Source organism: Mesoplodon densirostris, chromosome 3 (assembly GCF_025265405.1).
Source record: "Mesoplodon densirostris isolate mMesDen1 chromosome 3, mMesDen1 primary haplotype, whole genome shotgun sequence".
Lineage (NCBI taxonomy): Eukaryota > Metazoa > Chordata > Mammalia > Artiodactyla > Ziphiidae > Mesoplodon > Mesoplodon densirostris.
In genome coordinates, this window is record NC_082663.1 from 92,930,057 (window position 1) to 92,949,300 (window position 19,244).

The following is a 19,244-nucleotide window of genomic DNA, read 5'->3' on the forward strand; positions in this document are numbered from 1 at the left end:
AAGCTGTTGTTATGGTAATGATTTATATATTGAAATTATTGATAGGTTAATTTACTGTGATAAGGAAATTAAGGAATGGATGCTATTTAATATATTTTCTTTTACATGAATTCTTGAATAATATTAATTTTTCAATTGGTATAAAAATTAAAATTAAATTTTTAGTTTTCTTCAATGTTTGCAAATCCCTTCCCTTTATATTTATTTTCTCTTTCTTTTTTTTTTTTTTTATTTCACCAGTTGGGATTAAATGAAAATAGAGTAAGTTGAAAGTTATAGGCTACATTTTGGTAGTGTGGTTTTTTAATCTTACTTTTGAACAATATGGTTTTCTTGGAAAGGTTTTTTACTGTATTTTTATTAAGGTATAACTCTAAATTATATAATTATAAATTTCACCCATTCTATTGCACATTTCTACCTGTTTGGACAAATGTATATAGTTATGTAAAAACCACCACAGTCAAGATACAGAACAATTTCATTATGCTAGGAAATTCTCCCATACTCACTTGTAGTCAGTCCCTCCCCCACTTCCTAGCCAGTGATCTATTTTCTGTCCCTACAGTCTTATCTTTGCAAGAATATTATATAAGTGGAGTCATACAATATGCATCCTTTTGAGCCTGGCTTCTTTCACTTAGGATACTATGTTAGAGAATCATCCAAGTTATTGTGTGTATCCTAGTTCATTCCATTTTATTTATGAGTATTCTACTCATTTCTCAGTTGAGGGATATGGGAGTTGTTTGTAGTGTTTCCTGATTACTGACAAGCTGCTATAAAGATTCACGTTCAAATTTATGAGTGAACATAGCTTTCAATGGTATGGTATTCTTAATTTTATAAGAAACTACCAAGCTGTTTTCCAAAGTGGCTGTATCATTTTGCATTCCTTCCAGCGGTGTATAAATTTCAGTTGCTCTGCATCCTTGCCAGCCATGGTATTGCCTCTCTCTCTCTTTTCTTAGACATTCCAATAAGAGTGTAGTTGTATCTCATTGTGGTTTTCTGTTTTTTGTTTTTTTTCTAACATCTTTATTGGAGCATAATTGCTTTACAATGGTGTATTAGTTTCTGCTTTATAACAAAGTGAATCAGCTATACATATACATATACATACATCCCCATATCTCTTCCCTCTTGCGTCTCCCTCCCTCCCACCCTCCCTATCCCACCCCTCTAGGCAGTCACAAAGCACCAAGCTGATCTCCCTGTGCTATGTAGCTGCTTCCCACTAGCTATCTATTTACATTTGGTAGTATATATAAGTCAATGCCACTCTCTCACTTCGTCCCAGCTTACCCTTCCCCCTCCCCGTGTCCTCAAGTCCATTCTCTACGTCTGCATCATTATTCCTGTCCTGCCTCTAGGTTCTTCATAACCTTTTTTTTTTTTTTAGATTCCATATATATGTGTTAGCATACAGTATTTGTTTTTCTCTTTGTGACTTACTTCATTCTGTGTGACAGACTCTAGGTCCATCCACCTCACTACAAATAACTCAATTTCATTTCTTTTTATGGCTCAGTAATATTCCATTGTAAATTTGTGCCACATCTTCTTTATCCATTCATCAGTCAATGAACACTTAGGTTGCTTCCATGTCCTGGCAATTTTAAATAGAGCTGCAATGAACATTGTTGTACATGACTCTTTTTGAATTATGGATTTCTCAGGGTATATGCCCAGTAGTGGGATTGCTCAGTCATATGGTAGTTCTATTTTTAGTTTTTTAAGGAACCTCCATACTGTTCTCCATAGTGGCTGTATCAATTTATATTCCCACCAGCAGTGCAAGAGGGTTCCCTTTTCTCCACACCCTCTCCAGCATTTATTGTTTCTAGATTTTTTGATGATGACCATTCTGACTGGTGTGAGGCGATACCTCACTGTACTTTTGATTTCCATTTCTCTAATGATTAGTTAGATGTTGAGCATTCTTTCATGTGTTTGTTGGCTCTCTGTATATCTTCTTTGGTGAAATGTCTATTTAGGTTTTTCTGCCCATTTTTTGGATTGCGTTGTTTGTTTTTTTGATATTAAACTGCATGAGCTGCTTGTAAATTTTGGAGATTAATCCTTTGTCAGTTGCTTCATTTACAAATATTTTCTCCCATTCTGAGTGTTGTCTTTTCATCTTGTTTATGGTTTCCTTTGCTGTGTAAAAGCTTTTAAGTTTCATTAGGTCTCATTCATTTATTTTTGTTTTTATTTCCATTTCTCTAGGAGGTGGGTCAAAAAGGATCTTGCTGTGATTTATGTCATAGAGTGTTCTGCCTATGTTTTCCTCTAAGAGTTTTATAGTGTCTGGCCTTACATTTAGGTCTTTAATCCATTTTGAGTTTATTTTTGTGTCTGGTATTAGGGAGTGTTCTGATTTCATTCTTTTACATGTAGCTGTCCAGTTTTCCCAGCACCACTTATTGAAGAGGCTGTCTTTTCTCCATTGCATATTCTTGCCTCCCTTGTCAAAGATAAGGTGACCACATGTGCGTGGGTTTATCTCTGGGCTTTCTCTCCTGTTCCATTGATCTATATTTCTGTTTTCCTGCCAGTACCATACTATCTTCATTACTGTAGCTTTGTAGTATAATCTGAAGTCATGGAGCCTGATTCCTCCAGCTGCATTTTTCTTTCTCAAGATTGCTTTGGCTATTCGGGGTCCTTTGTGTTTCCATACAAATTGTGAAATTTTTTGTTCTAGTTCTCTGAAAAATGCCATTGGTAGCTTGATAGGGATTGCATTGAATCTGTAGATTGCTTTGGGTAGTATAGTCAATATCACATTATTGATTCTTCCAATTCAAGAACATGGTATATTTCTCCATCTATTTATATCATCTTTAATTTCTTTCATCAGTGTCTTATAGTTTTCTGCATACAGGTCTTTTGTCTCCTTAGGTAGGCTTATTCCTAAGTATTTTATTCTTTTTGTTGCAATGGTAAATGGGAGTGTTTCCTTAATTTCACTTTCAGATTTTTCATCCTTAGTGTTTAGGAATTCAAGAGATTTCTGTGCATTAATTTTGTATCCTGCTACTTTACCAGATTCATTGATTAGCTAGAGTAGTTTTCTGGTAGCATCTTTAGGATTCTCTACGTATAGTATCATGTCATCTGCAAACTGTGACAGTTTTAGTTCTTCTTTTCTGATTTGGATTCCTTTTATTTCTTTTTCTTCTCTGATTGCTGTGGCTAAAACTTCCCAAACTATGTTGAATAATAGTGGTGAGATTGAGCAACCTTGTCTTGTTCCTGATCTTAGTGGAAGTGGTTTCAGTTTTTCACCATTGAAATGATGTTGGCTTTGGTTTGTCATATATGGCCTTTATTATGTTGAGATAAGTTCCCTGAATGCCTACTTTCTGGAGGGTTTTTATCATAAATGGGTGTTGACTTTTGTTGAAAGCTTTCTCTGCATCTATTGAGATTATCATATGGTTTTTATCCGTCAGTTTGTTAATATGGTGTATCACATTGATTGATTTGCATATATTGAAGAATCCTTGCATTCCTAGGATAAATCCCACTTGATCATGGTGTATGATCCTTTAATGTGCTGTTGGATTCTGTTTGCTAGTATTTTGTTGAGGATTTTTGCATTTATGTTCATCAGTGACATTGGCCTGTAGTTTTCTTCCTTTGTGACATCTTAAGTCTCATTTTGGTATCAAGTGATGGTGGCCTTGTAGAATGAGTTTGGGAGTGTTCCTCCCTCTTCTATATTTTGGAAGATTTTTGAGAAGGATAGGTGTAGCTCTTTGATAGAATTCGCCTGTGAAGCCATGTGGTCTTGGGCTTTTGTTTGTTGGAAGATTTTTAATTACAGTCTCAATTTCAGTGCTTTTGATTGGTCTGTTTATATTTTATGTTTCTTCCTGGTTCCATCTTGGAAGGTTGTGCTTTTCTAAGAATTTGTTCATTTCTTCCAGGTTGTCCATTTTACGGGCATATAGTTGCTTGTAGTAATCTCTTATGATCCTTTGTATTTCTGCAGTGTCAGTTGTTACTTCTCCTTTTTCATTTCTAATTCTATTGATTTGAGTCTTCTCCCTTTTTTTATTGATGAGTCTGGCTGATGGTTTATCAATTTTGTTTATCTTCTCAAAGAACCAGCTTTTAGTTTTATTGATCTTTGCTATTGTTTTCTTCATTTCTTTTTCATTTATTTCTGATCTGATCTTTATGATTTCTTTCCTTCTGCTAACTTTGTGGGGTTTTTGTTCTTCTTTCTCTAATTGCTTTAGGTGTAAGGTTAAGTTGTTTATTTGAGATGTTTCTTGCTTCTTGAGGTAGGATTGTATTGCTATAAACATCCCTCTTAGAACTGCTTTTGCTGCATCCCATAGGTTTTGGGTCGTGGTGTTTTCATTGTCATTTGTTTCTAGGTATTTTTTGATTTCTACAGGGATTCATTGTGGTTTTAATTTGCATTTTCCTAATGACTAATGATGTTGGGCATCTTTCTTTGTGCTTTTTGCCATCCATATATTTTCTTTGGTGAAGTATATATTCAAATCTTTGGCCCATCTTTAAAATGCATTACTTTCTTATTATTAGACTTTGAGTTTGTTTGTAATTCTAGATACAAGTCCTTTATCAGATATGTAATTATAAAAACTTTCTCCCTGTCTGTGTCTTTCATAAAGCAGACATTCTTAATTTAATTGAAGTCCCATTTATTTTTTGTTCTTTGAATTATTGTGCTTTGAGCTGTGTATGTAAGAAATCATTGTGTAACTAAAGGTCACAAAATTTTCTTCTTTTTTTATGTTTTAGAATTTTAGGTTTTACATTTATATTTATGATCCATTTTGAGTAATTTTTTCATAGAGTGTGAGCTTGGATAAAGGCTTATTGTTTTTACTTTTGTTTTTTGCATATGTGTATCCAGTTGTTCCAGCACTATTTATACTTGATGAAACTGTCCTTTCTCCACCAAATTGCCTATTTATTTACCTTTGTCAGAAACCAGTTAGCCAAATATGTGTACAACTATTTCTGGATTATTTTTTCCATTCCATTGTCTACATGTTTATTCTTCCTTCAATACCACTCTCTTGATTACTGTAGCTTTATACTAAGTCAGGAAATCAAGTATATGAATCTCTTAACTTCAAAGAGAAAGTGTATTCTGCTGTTTTTGTGTAGTGTTTTCTAAATGTCATTTAACTTAGTTTAGTTGATAATGTTGTTCATGTCCTCCATATCCTCAGTGGTAATTTTTCTGCTTTCTCTACTAACTGCTGAGAGGGTGTGTTGCTGTCTCCAACTGTATTTGTGGATTTGTCTATTTCTCTGTTTAGTTTTATCAGTTTTTGCTTCATGTATTTTGAAGCACTGTTGTTAGGTGCATACACATTTACATTTGTTATGTCATTTTGTGGAATAGACCTCATAATAATTAAGCCGTGTTCATCTTTATCCCTATTTTGAAGTCTGTTTGACATGATATTAATATAGCTACTCCTGCTTTCTTTTGTTTAGTGTTTTCATAGTATCTCTCATCTTAATCATTTTATTTTTAACCTATTTACCCTTTATATTTAAAATTGGTTTATTGTATATGGTGTATAGTTTGGTCTTGATTTTTTCAATCTAATCTGATCATCTTTACTTTATTTTTCTTGAACCTGAAGTAATGAGTCATGTATTAGAAACATGTCATTGGCTAAACGAGTTTATATATGACAAAAAATTTGGAGGGTACCCTAGTGTGGTAGATTTTCAGCATAAACAAAATTTTCTTAAAACAACATGGAATTATTTGTTTAGGTCATTGCTACAGATTGAGACTGAAGATTAAGTGGCGTCTGTTGTAGCATGTGACTGATGATCTTTATTTTTAATTGATATGCTTATAAAGTTTACATTTAATGTAATTTTTATATGATTGGATTAAAATACACCATATTGTTAATTGTTTTATTTTTTAATCTCTTATTTTGTTTTGTTCCCCAGCATTTCATTTCTGATTATTCCATTTTAGCTTCATTATTGATTTTTTTCTTTTAAAGATTATTTTATTCATTGCCCTAGGTTACACAATATACATCTTTAATTAATCAGAGTTTACTTTTAAATAATATCATACTACTTAACATGTAATATAAGGACTTAACAGTATTTTCTCAAATTCTTCTCCCATTCTTTGTGCTATTGTTGTCCTACATTTTACTTTTACATATGCCATAAACACAGTGAATTAGTATTTTTGCTTTATATAGATATAATTTAGAGCAATTAAAAGTAAAGAAAATAGAATTTTATGTTTACCTCCATTTATTCTTTTTTTTTTTTTTTTTTTTTTTTTGCTGTACGCGGGCCTCTCACTGCTGTGGCCTCTCCCGTTGCGGAGCACAGGCTCCGGACACACAGGCTCCGCGGCCATGGCTCGCGGGCCCAGCCGCTCCGCGGCATGTGGGATCCTCCGGGATCGGGGCACGAACCCGTGTCCCCTGCATCGGCAGGCGGACTCTCAACCACTGCGCCACCAGGGAGGCCCGACCTCCATTTATTCTGTTGCAACTCTTTATTTCTTTGTGTATATGTTATTATCTTACCACAGTTTTTAAAAAAATGTGTTGAAATTGTTCTTACCTATTAGCATTTACACCATCAGTTCCTGACTCTTGCTGGGTCTATTAAAAATTTGATGTGCGTGGGTAGCTAGGAATATGCTTGATTTGTTTATTTCTTTTGTTCTTTCTTAGAATTTCAGAACCACTGGACTGAATGTATCATGAGAGGTCCTTTGGCCTAATCTTCAAAGTATGCCAGATTTACTTCAACTAATCTTATTTTAAGACTTATCTGAAGTTCTCTAAGGTTATACTTAAGCCTGCTCCATCTCTTTTTATCTCTGTCTTGTTCTCTTGCTCTCATGACTGGAGAGGAAGCATCAGGACCACAATGTCCTGCTTTTTAATGTTCTCTTTTTAGTAACTTCACACATGTATCACATACATAAAGATAGTTATTGAGTTTCTTCTTACCATTCTGCGTTAAAAGTAAAAAACTTTCTCTGCTTCTCCAAGTTTTTTATAGAGGGATAAATTTACTTTTGCTCTGTATATCTTTGACCATTTTAATAGGATTTTCTCCTGGACATTTCACATAATCATTTTTGTTAGGCACCTGTGAGTAAGTGGTAGCAGTATTCACCAAGATGAAGGAACCGGTATCTCTATGGGACTAATATTGGCTATCGGAGAATGCCAGGCCAAATGAAGTGGTGTAAATTCTCAAGGGTCCCCAGCACGCTTGCCAGTAGTGGAGACTTCCCTGACCCTTACAGCCTAGTGCTGCAATTAAACCCTCTCCCTGAAGCCATAAGGCTTACTTTTCTCCAGAGATGACTGAAGGCAACAGCCTTAGGCAGGTTACTTGTATAGCGTTGAGCTAGGAGAAAAAGAGCAGACAGGAAAATCTGAGCACACTATCTTTAGTTATGAGAAAAAAATCCTCTCAACAGTTGGGCCAGTCCTATAATAGAACTTATAAACACTTGTCAGTTATGAGGATTACTGTAAGACATACTTATTTTCAAGCTTTCCCCTTAATTTCTTGTCCAAAGCATAACATTTTCTTTTTGTCTTTTTCCCCCTCAAGGGGTGCTACATCCATTGTATACAGATGCAAACAGAAGGGGACCCAGAAGCCTTATGCTCTCAAAGTGTTAAAGAAAACAGTAAGTTTATTTCATTATATAATAGCATCTCTAAAGGATCTGTGACCTGGAGAAGGCAGGAGCCCTGATTCGAAGGACAAAAGGGCCAGAGAGCTGCTATGTGCGGCTAACTCATTTGAATCATGATTATGCAGCCAAATGGGTTATTTTTTGATGGAAATTGTGATTCTTTGAAAGCAACTGGATCTCAAATTAGATACGGTTGTGGGGAGGAGAAGTATGAAATGGAAAGACATTTAGAGTTGCCAGGTAAACTTTGCTTTGTATACCTGTCATGTTTTCAGATATATATGTACATTTATATAATCTCCAATCACAATTTAATATACTAGAAAAGGTTGCTATTTAAAAATACCTAAATGAAACACAAATAGATGCATTTGTTAAAGAAGTCATCAGCTTCTAACTTGATTTTCAAATGGTGGGTTTACTTCAGTAAAGTACAACCAGGCAAATGCTAATGTATCTGGGACTGAACCTGCTCATCGAAGAAGTTCATATTTGAACAAGAAGGAAGGATTTTGTTTTCGGCTTTTTTTTTTTTGCCCTAAACTTGTAGGTGAGCTGAGGGGGCAAAAGTTACTTAGGCTCATCTCCAATAAGTAAGAAATACTAAGGTGAGAGTTCAAAATACAAATGCCAGCATGTAATACTAGCATTTTTATACTCCCTGTGCCCCAGAGAATATTTGTCATTGTAATGCCCTACTTATACTTTCTGTCCTTAGGTAATTTCCCCTTATAAAACCACAAAAGGACAATATATTCTTTTATAGCAAATTCTTCATTTCTCAAATTTTATGTGAACAAATATGTGAAATATATATATTTCTGAAAACCCAGATGTAACATATGCTGAGGAGAGACATACTGTAACTTTTAAAGTCAAATAATACCTCTTTGAGGCCAAGGGATTTTTTTTTCTAAAGTCAGCTTAATATCACCAACTGTTTATGTATTGTCTGGCACAGGGAAATTTTAGACTCTCATATAATGAAGAAGAGAATAATGGCACAATGTTTTCAGTCAAGTAGAAGTAGAATGACATTTTCAAACAATCTGTTAGAATTTAAGGCCATTCAACTAACAAGAACAGTATAACTGAAGAAGGTAATAGTTTAAATGGCAGTTGCTCCTAATAAGGTCTTTATTCTGGATTTCCTATTTCGTATGCCAATGATTCCAGAATGTAGAGGCAGCTTTTGATTGATAAGCTTTGGAGTTTTCTCTTAAATCAATTTCTTATAGTCATAAAATATATTTGAACTAAGGATTATTAAAATTTCATGAAATAGAACTTCCTGTTAAACATCTGCCTTTTATGAAAATATATTGGCATGCTTTAGCAGTAGTGACACAAGAGATGTTTTTGGACTTGGTTGTATCATTTCTTTCTGGTTAAAAAATTGTCAGTAAAATTTGTGTGTGGTTATTTTATTTTCATAGTTGAGGAAACTTTGAAAGGCACTAGCTGTATAAACATCTAGGAAAATGAGTATTCAGAAATGACTTGTGAATGCTCAGAATCCCAAAGGACAGGGGGCTGGTTTAGAGAATATTTGTTTAAGTCAAAAAATCTTTGGTTGAATTGGAATAAGAGACAAGTGAAGACATTTGGTGGGTTCATGACTTCTATTCATTGAGAAAGTAAAGCTCTGATTTGCCCTCCCTGTCTTCTCTCCTCCACCTCTGTTGTGGAAACATGTTCTTCAGAAGACAGGCACGAAGAAAATGTGGACAGGAACCAAGTGTCAGATGGAACTGCAGAGCGATGCAGTAAGGTAGATGTTGTCAAACACAGTTGCTGTTGTACAAAATGGAATGAGAGAAATCCCCTGGAGAAACCTCAGTTTTGAACATAGATGGAATTCCCAGCATTGTCTCCTAGAATCAGCCATGCCCAGAGATGTATAAACAAGAGGAATAGCGGGAAAAACCTCAAAGAGAAATTGCCTCCAGTGTTTAATTCTATATAGGTCATGAAGACAGAACTTCCTTATCCAAATGAAATGAATGAAGCCTATGATCTTATTTTAAGACTAAGAATCTATTTATGGAGGAAAAGTGATGCAGGGGAAACAAAGTATTCTTCTAGCAAATTCAGTTAAAGATCTGCTCTTGACAGGAAAAGTGAGCTTCAGAAAACTTGAATGATCTGTGTAATCTATTTATTAGATTGAACCACATAAAACTGCATCTATTAAACTATTCTTGACCTATAAAAATGACAATTTTATGTGGTTCAACTAACAACTTTGGGGCTACTATACCACTTCATTGGATAATTCCTTGGGTCCTCATTTTATGATTAGACCCAAACTTAAGAGGTTTGAAAGATTATCTATCTACATCTGTCTGTCTGTCTATCATCTATCAACTATCTGTAAGAATTTCATAGGGCTGATATAATAAACTACCATAAACTGGATGGCTTAGAACAATTAAAATTTATTCTTTTACAGTTTTTAAGTCTAGAAGTCTGATATCAAGGGGACGGGATGGCAAGGTTAATTCCTTCTGAGGGCACTGATGGAGAATTTGTTCCATGCCTCTCTCCTAGCTTCTGGTGACCGTCAGCAATGCTTGATGTTCCTTGACTTGTCATTGCATCACTCTAATCTCTGTCTTCATTGTCACATGGCAGTCTTCTCCCTGCATGTCTTCATATCATCTTCCCTCTCTGCATGTCTATGTTCACATTTCCCTCTTCATATAAGGACACCAGTTCTATTGGATTAGGGGCCCACCCTACTCTAGTATGACCTCATCTTAAATTAACTTCCTATATTTAAAACAACTAATTCCCAGATAAAGTCACATTTTTAAGGACTAGGGGGTTAGTACTTCAACATATTTTGGAGTGGGGAACACAATTCCACCCAAAATCCTATCAATAAAAGAGGACCTCTAAGGTGAATTTCAAAATATTCCACTCAATAATCTATCTGAAGTTGAATAAAACTTTTATCACATTCAAGAAACTAATAAACATAAGAAAACCTATCCATTTTATAGGTGATTAGATTCATATATAAATGTTTTTAAGTCCAAGAAAAGTTCCCTATCTCTTCAACAAGTTAATTATTTGATAACAATAATCCTCTTCCCCAGGATCTGTTTAAAAGCTGTTTCAGGACAGTTTACCCAAATTTTATTTTTTGGCAATATTATGTTCCTTTCTCATAGCTTAATATTTTAGGAAGGATTTAGTTTACATTGGCAATAAGGGACTTATTCCCCCTATAAAACACCCTGAGTGTCATTAACAATCCATTAAGCACTCATATGTCTGAGTGATAGACAAAGACTCTAATTTATCCATAGGAAGGTAGACTAAAGCATCTACTCTTATGGAGAAATCCACATTCCATTGGTTGTCGAGTACAGGACAGAATTAATACTGATAATAAACATAAAGTAGCTTGTTATGTTCAGACAGTTGGGTATTTTGGCTAATAAAATATCCTTGTGGGAACTTAACATGTAATTATAATAAAAATATTTTAAATTATCATATATTTTATATGTGGATATAATACCATGTTCTTTATCTATAGACAACTACAATTTCTAGAATTAGAATACATTAAAATACATATCAATCAACATCATTAATGTCTGCAACTTACTTTCAGATAGTTCACAATGAAAGAAAAGTGTGTGTGTGTGTATGTGTGTGCACATATATAGAGAGAGAGAGAGAAAAAAAAATATGGCAGGGCCTCCCTGGTGGCGCAAGTGGTTGAGAGTCCGCCTGCCGATGCAGGGGATACGGGTTCGTGCCCCGGTCTGGGAGGATCCCATATGCCGCGGGGCGGCTGGGCCTGTGGGCCATGGCCGCTGAGCCTGCGCGTCCGGAGCCTGTGCTCCGCAACGGGGGAGGCCACAGCAGTGAGAGGCCCGCATACCGCAAAAAAATAAAAAAAAAAAAAAAAAAAAAAATATGGCAAAAATCAATAGTTATTAAATTTAGGACAGTATACTAGTGTCCATGCTGGATTTCAGAATTTCAGTATATGAGAAAATTTGAGTTAAACCAAACTTCAACATTGAGATCCTGTTCAACATAACTTTTCTCTGGACATTCAGAAAGCATTACAAGATCTTACAGTCTCTAAATGTCCTGATAAACACCAGTGACTCTCTATTATAGATGTATTGAAGTGCCAGAAAACAGAAAATGATAATTGAACCAACTTTTTACTATACTGAAAATCCTGGACTTTTCCAGAAACGATATCCATTTGTCTCATCAAGTCATTAATGAGGATAAATCTTTGAGGGCAGTGAGAGTAAGCAAGAGAGGAAAATGAATTGAAGGGCTCTTTTGGTTGTTTATTTTTTTAAATTTTTTTCCACATAGTATTAGAGATCCTTGGACTGAAGAACTCATCAAGTCGGGCTTCCCTGGTGGCGCAGTGGTTGAGAGTCCGCCTGCCGATGCAGGGGACACGGGTTCGTGCCCCGATCCCGGAAGATCCCGCATGCCGCGGAGCGGCTGGGCCCGCGAGCCATGGCCGCGGAGCCTGTGTGTCCGGAGCCTGTGCTCCGCAACGGGAGAGGCCACGGCGGTGAGAGGCCCGCGTACAGCAAAAAAAAAAAAAAAAAAAAAAAGAACTCATCAAGTCACTAGGAGTGCCATACCTACTCTCCTCCTGGGAAAGGTGACTCATTTTGTAACTTTTTATTTTAAAACAGTTAAAGATTCACAGGCAGAGCCATTTTTTGTTGCCCATAAATACCTCATTACCTTGTATGTAATTGGCTTGCAGATATCAGTGAAACTTTCACTGTGACCTTTGTAAAACGAATGCAGGATGAAGGAAACAAGGCTTCCTTTTTTCCTTCACTCATGAGCCTTTCATCATCTCCATTTTATGCGATATTTAGAAGAAATTGAAGTAGAGTAGAAAGATTTTCTAAGCTGCGTCCTCAGATGAACAACTTTGGGGCATTAAAAGGTTCTGACAGGGCTTCCCTGGTGGCGCAGTGGTTAAGAATCCGCCTGCCAATGCAGGGGACAAGGGTTCGAGCCCTGGTCCGGGAAGATCCCACATGCCATGGAGCAACTAAGCCCGTGTGCCACAACTACTGAGCCTGCACTCTGGAGCCCGCGAGCCACAACTACTGAAGCAGGCGCACCTAGAGCCCGTGCTCTGCAACAAGAGAAGCCACCGCAACGAAGAGTAGCCCCCTCTCGCCGCAACTAGAGAAAACCCGCGTGCAGCAACGAAGACCCAATGCAGCCAAAAATAAATAAATAAATAAATAAAATTTATTTTAAAAAAAGACTAGGTAGGAAAGAAGACTAGGAGAAAGAATGGGGTGAAGCTGCCTTCTGTGGATAGACAACTCTTAGGATGAGTCTCTTCAGAACAGGGAAACCTAAAAAAAAAAAAAAAAGAAAAAGGAAAAGAAAAAAAAAGATTCTGACAGACATGGGTAGTGGGACAATAAGTGATTTACAAGATGGGACCTTTTTATTGATGTTACGTGACTTTTTAATATGCTGAACTTAAAATTTCACAGAAGGAAAATAATAGATTCAAGAAAATGTCAAAATTTGAACAGATTATGCAGATGGAACCTTCAGTCTGGACTGACCTTTGCTGAGTTAAATGGAATCACAGCTTTTGAAGAATTTTGGTGATAATGGAGTCACTACTTCAGGAATGAGTCACAGGCATTATCTCTTTTTCTAAGGAGTACATCCCTTAGGGTGTGTCTAAATAATCACACTTCAGGCCTATCAATATAGCTCAGTTTCAAGAACTGATTGAGATTTAAGAAAATTATGATAATCAATCATTTATAGTGTCCCTGGAATTTTGAAGACAAATATTTGAATTCTAAAATCATGATGACATTTCTAGCCATGTGGCTCAACTCTTGAAAAAGATTGCATTCAGATTGCTATAAAATCCTTTCATGAAATATCCAGTATTGAATCTAAGAATTAATCACAGTGTGTAAATTCAGAATTTATGAGTCTGAGAGCCAATCTCAGTGTATAAGTTCAGAATGTATAGGTCTTCTGACTCTCCTTAAGAATGGCTATGTAGTTGTGGGGTAAGATCATGGGCTGTGGAGCCAGACAACTTGAGTTCAGGATCATTTCTGCCACTTACTACCTGTGTGACCCTACAACAGTTATGTAAATCTCTCAGTCTTAGTTTCTTCATCTGTGAAATGAGTTTAAGAACATCTAGCCCGTGGCATTTTAGTGACAATTAAAATGAGATAACTTATGTAAAATATTTCTCAGCACCTAGGGAGCATGTAATAAATGGTGAACATTATTCTTATTATTAATTGAAATGGGTCCACAGAGATATTTTATATTATAATAGTACCAGCTCATTCTGTGTAATTCTCATGTTTTCATTAGCTTGATTGAAAACTAAGCAGTAAGCAGCACCAGACATATTGAATACTGCTGTATGAATAAACTAATTATATCATTTGGGGATTGCTTTTAAAATATCTGCTAAAAATGGGTATAAATTTTACTATTATCAATAAAATTTAATGTGACACTAAAGATTTCTGGTCATATGACCTCATACTTAAACAAATCTTGGATGCCTTTGATTCCTAGATTTGGAACACTTTCAACCCTACTGCTCTATTCTGATTCTTGACATGGGAGCACTCTGACTTGATCTATAGTTTAGAAGCTGTTTTAGGTCTAAATTTTGTCATATTTTAGTTATTGTAATGTAAAGTTATCTATAGATTTCTGGAAAGGCTTTTCTTGAATAATTTAATTAGCATTCACCTAGTAAATGTTCCTAACTTTTATAAAATTTCCATTAAGTGCTAAAGGATAAAAGAGGCCTTTTATCCTCCTCTCAGTTAGTTAAAGAGCCACACGTTGTGACTTGCTAATCATTCTATGAGTTAGTTTTTCATTTGTATTCATTTTTCCTTATGTTCTTATGAATTAGCTCTTTAAGTGTGTAACTATGATGCTGCAGGAGACTTTGAAAAGTTGCTCTAGATTAAATTACAGAATGTACACAGGCCTCCCTCAAATTCTTGGTAGTTGAATCTCCAGGATGTCTCCATTAGAAGAGTTTTCAGGTTTTTCAGTTCTGAAATAGAAATAATAACATTTATACCACTTGGCAAACTGAAGATTACCTGCTATCTTCTCTTTCTATCTAACCTTTGGGAACATGGAAAACTGATCACAGGCCATTCATTTTTCAATTTCTGTGATATACGTAAGAGAGATGGCTAGGTCAATCTGGGTTAAAGATATGCATCTATTAAACACTGCTATAACTACTTTTAACACCTAATGGGTATGCTCTAGAAGTGGAGTCAGGGTTGCCCTTGGTCAGTGATGGAGAGGAGAATAATAAATCACTAGCTCAAATAGACTTTTTGGGCCCAATTGAGGTCTCAGAACACATTATGGAAAGTAGCTTGACGATAACAAGCTGTGTCAAGTGAAGTGAAACTTCTTCAAGCATTCTGTCAGTTGGAACCTATTGATTTTCATAGGGACTATTAAGCCAGGTTTCCTGGAATAGGAATAGGGATATTTCTATTCAGTTTGTGACAAGTATATGTGTACAAGAGAAGAGAGGTAGCAGGGTGGAATGTTAAAATCTTGGCCTGATTTGTATGCTTTACCATTCAAAGATCCACTTGGAAGTCTGAACATTCTTGCAGAGAACTAGTCGTTGCAGTTTGATTTGTTTTCTTGCTTGATAGAAACGCTGCTAGAATCTGTCACAATTCAGCTCACTTATCTATCCTCTCATTGTATTGATCTTTCACAGGCATTTTGTTGCCTTTTAAAAAATAAACATAATTCAGAGGCAAGCTGATACAAGGGAAATAGGGAGAGAGAGATTGAGAATACCGGCACTGGCCTGTGTGCTATTACCCAGAAAGAAACATACTTTGCAGTTACACCATCTACTCAAGTTATCACATTCAGCCCTCTAGTACTTGCTTTTTTAAATTTTATTTATTTTTGGCTGCGTTAGGTCTTCGTTGCTGCACGCGGGCTTTCTCTAGTTGCCGTGAATGGGGGCTACTCTTCGTTGTGGTGCACGGGCTTCTCATTGTGGTGGCTTCTCTTGTTGCGGAGCACGGGCTCTAGGCGCTCGGGCCTCAGTAGTTGTGGTGTGCAGGCTCTGTGGCTCACGGGCTCTAGAGCGCAGGCTCAGTAGTTGTGGTGCACAGGCTTAGTTGCTCCACGGCATGTGGGATATCCCCGGACCAGGGCTCGAACCTGTGTCCCCTGCATTGGCAGGCGATTCTTTTTTTTTTTTTTTTTCGGTATGCGGGCCTCTCACTGTTGTGGCCTCCCCCGTCGCGGAGCACAGGCTCCGGACGCGCAGGCTCCGGACGCGCAGGCTCAGCGGCCATGGCTCACGGGCCCAGCCGCTCCGCGGCACATGGGATCCTCCCAGACCGGGGCACGAACCCGTATCCCCTGCATCGGCAGGCGGACTCTCAACCACTTGCGCCACCAGGGAGGCCCGGCAGGCGATTCTTAACTACTGGGCCACCAGGGAAGTCCCAACTTTCTAGTACTTTTACAAGTAGTGAGTGGTTGGATCTAAAGTGATCTTTACCCTTTGTATGAAGCCTATGGAGGCAAAAAGGAGGTGACTAACTAGCCCAAACCAGAGGAAATCTTAGGAAGAGCTTATGTTACCATACCCTAGTAGAAGAAAGAAACTAGAAACTTCTCAGAGAACTGAGTGGGAAAGACCTTGTAACCAAAGGAGAGGTGCTGAGCAGCAGGAAAGTTGAGAGGAGCCCAAGGAGATCAGAGTTGGGGAGTGGTGCCTGATGGACCACAATCAGGAAAGCTGAGAAGGAACACAGAACAGCCTCAAAGCAAACTTAGGATTCCTATCTTAGTGAGAATGGGAAAAGCTATAATCTTAGTGTTAACAGGGAAAAACATTTTAACAAATTTTTATTTTTATATTCTTTATGGTACAAAGTTGAATGATGATCAAAGCTGTGTTCATCCAGACAATGTGAGAAGAGCAGAGAGAAAGAAGGCTAAGAGAAGATCAAGTCCTGGAACTCTAAAACCATTAATTTGCTGAAAGAGAGGAAATGAATGACTGTGTGCAAAGGATATTGATTAGAAGAGATCCAAATAATTTTCAGTATTGAATTAGCTTAACAACAGCTTTTTTTTAAAAGTAAGCATTTTCAAATCACCATATGCCACTCCAGCAATTTTAACAGTAAAGAAGCATAATGCTAATAAGAATGGGACCCACACTTAATTATTCAACAATATGTAGTAGCCCCTTTCATATGTTAACGCAACAATGCCTCATGGGACTGTTTTACTTAAAGGAGTTTTAGAGAAGGGATGTTTCCCCAAAGGACACAATAGCATGGAGAATTTGAACACAGGACTTTTGAGTCCCAAATCTGAGCCCTTTCTATTGATACCAGCTAGGTCCTGAAAGAGAAAAAGACCAAAAAAAAGAAAAAAAAAAGTAAGGAATAAGCATGGCCCAGATCTGGGACTGAAACTAGATGTTGCTCCTTGCTAATCTGATAAAGGATGAAAAAGCCTTTGTTGACACACAGACACAGAGAAGCTGAGTGCAGTTCAAGTCACACTGTGAGTGAGCAAGAGTTTCCTGTGTGCAGAGAAAACAAGAAACATATTTTTTTCCAAATGTTATTAAAACCTTAGTTTAATGCATCTCAGTATACAATATCCACTAACAAATGAAAGAAGAATAACCAAGGAGTGTGTAATGTACAAAACATTGCCGGGTGTGGCTCTCCTTGCCTTTTGTCTTATGGGTAGGTAGGATGCAGTGATGGTCCCACATGTGGCTGTGTATATGGAGTTCCAGTTTGCTCTCTGCTCTAAGTGTCAGTATCACAGGATACATTCAGTACATTCAAAGTTACTCATACTTATCTCTACCCCAGAAGTCTGAAAAATGTATCAAATGGGTAGTTATATCTATAATGCTTTTTCCCCCGCAGAATACCACACTGTCACTGAGAGGATTTTTGTTTGAAATTTTGAGATCAGAATAGTTTAGAACTGTTTTTCCATCATAGCATCAGGACATATTTGTCATGATCAGTTTCAAGGTGTGACATACATACTGAAGTACTGTAGGCTGTGAATGATTTCTTTTATTGATAAATCAAAGTGGATCCAAGATTACTATCATCATCTTTTAAATTTTGACATATTTTATGAAGGGGAATGTGGATGAGTGCCACGATTTACCTACCATATTTATATCTGCAAAAAAAAAAAAAAGAAATTTAAGTATTCTTTGCATTCTATGATGATTAAAATTCTTCCTGAATCTGGTACCAACTGGATATCTGGGGGGAAAAGTACTGAAATTTTTCAGTCAAAGATATCTTAGTTTTTTACAGTTTAAGAGTCTCTTTTAGTTTAAAAGAATTTCTTTAGAGTAAATATTCAGTGTAAATTCAGCTCTCTCTCAGAGCTGTTTCTCCCTCACTCTGTTCTTACCACATTGGCTTCTGGGTTCAAGGGCAGCTACGTAACACATGGGAGCATGGTCTCTACAGTGAGGATAAAGCAGCCATGCATCACAGCCATCGCCAGATGCTTACTGCATTAGAGACAGGGTTAGGCAAGGGCATTAGCAGCTATAGACAGCTGGGGAACACATCATGGGGTTGAATAATGATCAGACATTCAGAGACAGGACCAGAACAGCCCATTGCATGGATCATAGGCCTCTTTCCACTGCCCTCTCTGAGCCCTGACAGTCCTGGAAACTATCAAGAGAGGAAACAATGGTAGGGCGTCAGCATGGAATGTATGCATATCTACCCAGTTAGTCATACATGGAACTTTTATGCTCTGAGCCGTTTAATCCAGAAGAGATTTAAGGACAGGCTGTTGGGAGTGCATTGAGGAGATGCATATCACTGTAAAGAAAAAGACTTTGAGAAGGACTGAGCTGACATGCTTTAGTTATTGATTTCTGGAAACATCTGAACTCTTCAGAAAAAAAGAAGCTCTGGGTTAAGATGTTAAGATGCTTCCTCACCAAGGAAGGCAAATCCAGACTTATACAACGAGAAACAGCTACTGCTGTCGACTTTAAAAAAATGCACAATGTGAGAGTGGTGAGTCAGGTTTTATTTGGGGCAAAATGAGGACTATAGCCCCGGAGACAGCATTTCAGATAGTTCTGAGAAACTGCTCCAAAGAGGTAGGGGGGAAGGTCAGTATATATGTGATTTTGGTAAAGGGAGAGTATATACAATCAAGCACATATTTTTTTCAGAAGGTTTCTGCTAGTCATGAGGAGCAGTGGTCACCATGAAGGATTTTAGTGCTTTTCTAGATATGAAGAGATACAAGAATTAGGCTCATATAATCGAATCCTGAAAATATCTAACTATCTGAAGACCTGTTCTGCCAGTTTTCCCAGAGCACAGAGTTTCTCATTTCTGCTCTCCACCCTGAACTCCTTTCAGGGGGTGTTGAAAATCAGCAGCTGCTGCAGCACATGATTTAATCCTTATAGAGGTAGTTGACAAGTGCCAATTTG

At 37.0% G+C, this 19,244-nt stretch overlaps 1 protein-coding gene across 1 annotated transcript in view; it reads left to right on the forward strand.

Moving 5' to 3' along the window:
* Nucleotides 1-19,244, forward strand: part of CAMK4 (calcium/calmodulin dependent protein kinase IV) — a 228,374-nt gene that overhangs the window by 103,748 nt on the left and 105,382 nt on the right. Inside the window, exon 2 of the mRNA XM_060091843.1 lies at nucleotides 7,615-7,693. Within this exon, the coding sequence (XP_059947826.1) occupies nucleotides 7,615-7,693 (79 nt within the window). The remainder of the gene's footprint in view (nucleotides 1-7,614; nucleotides 7,694-19,244) is intronic.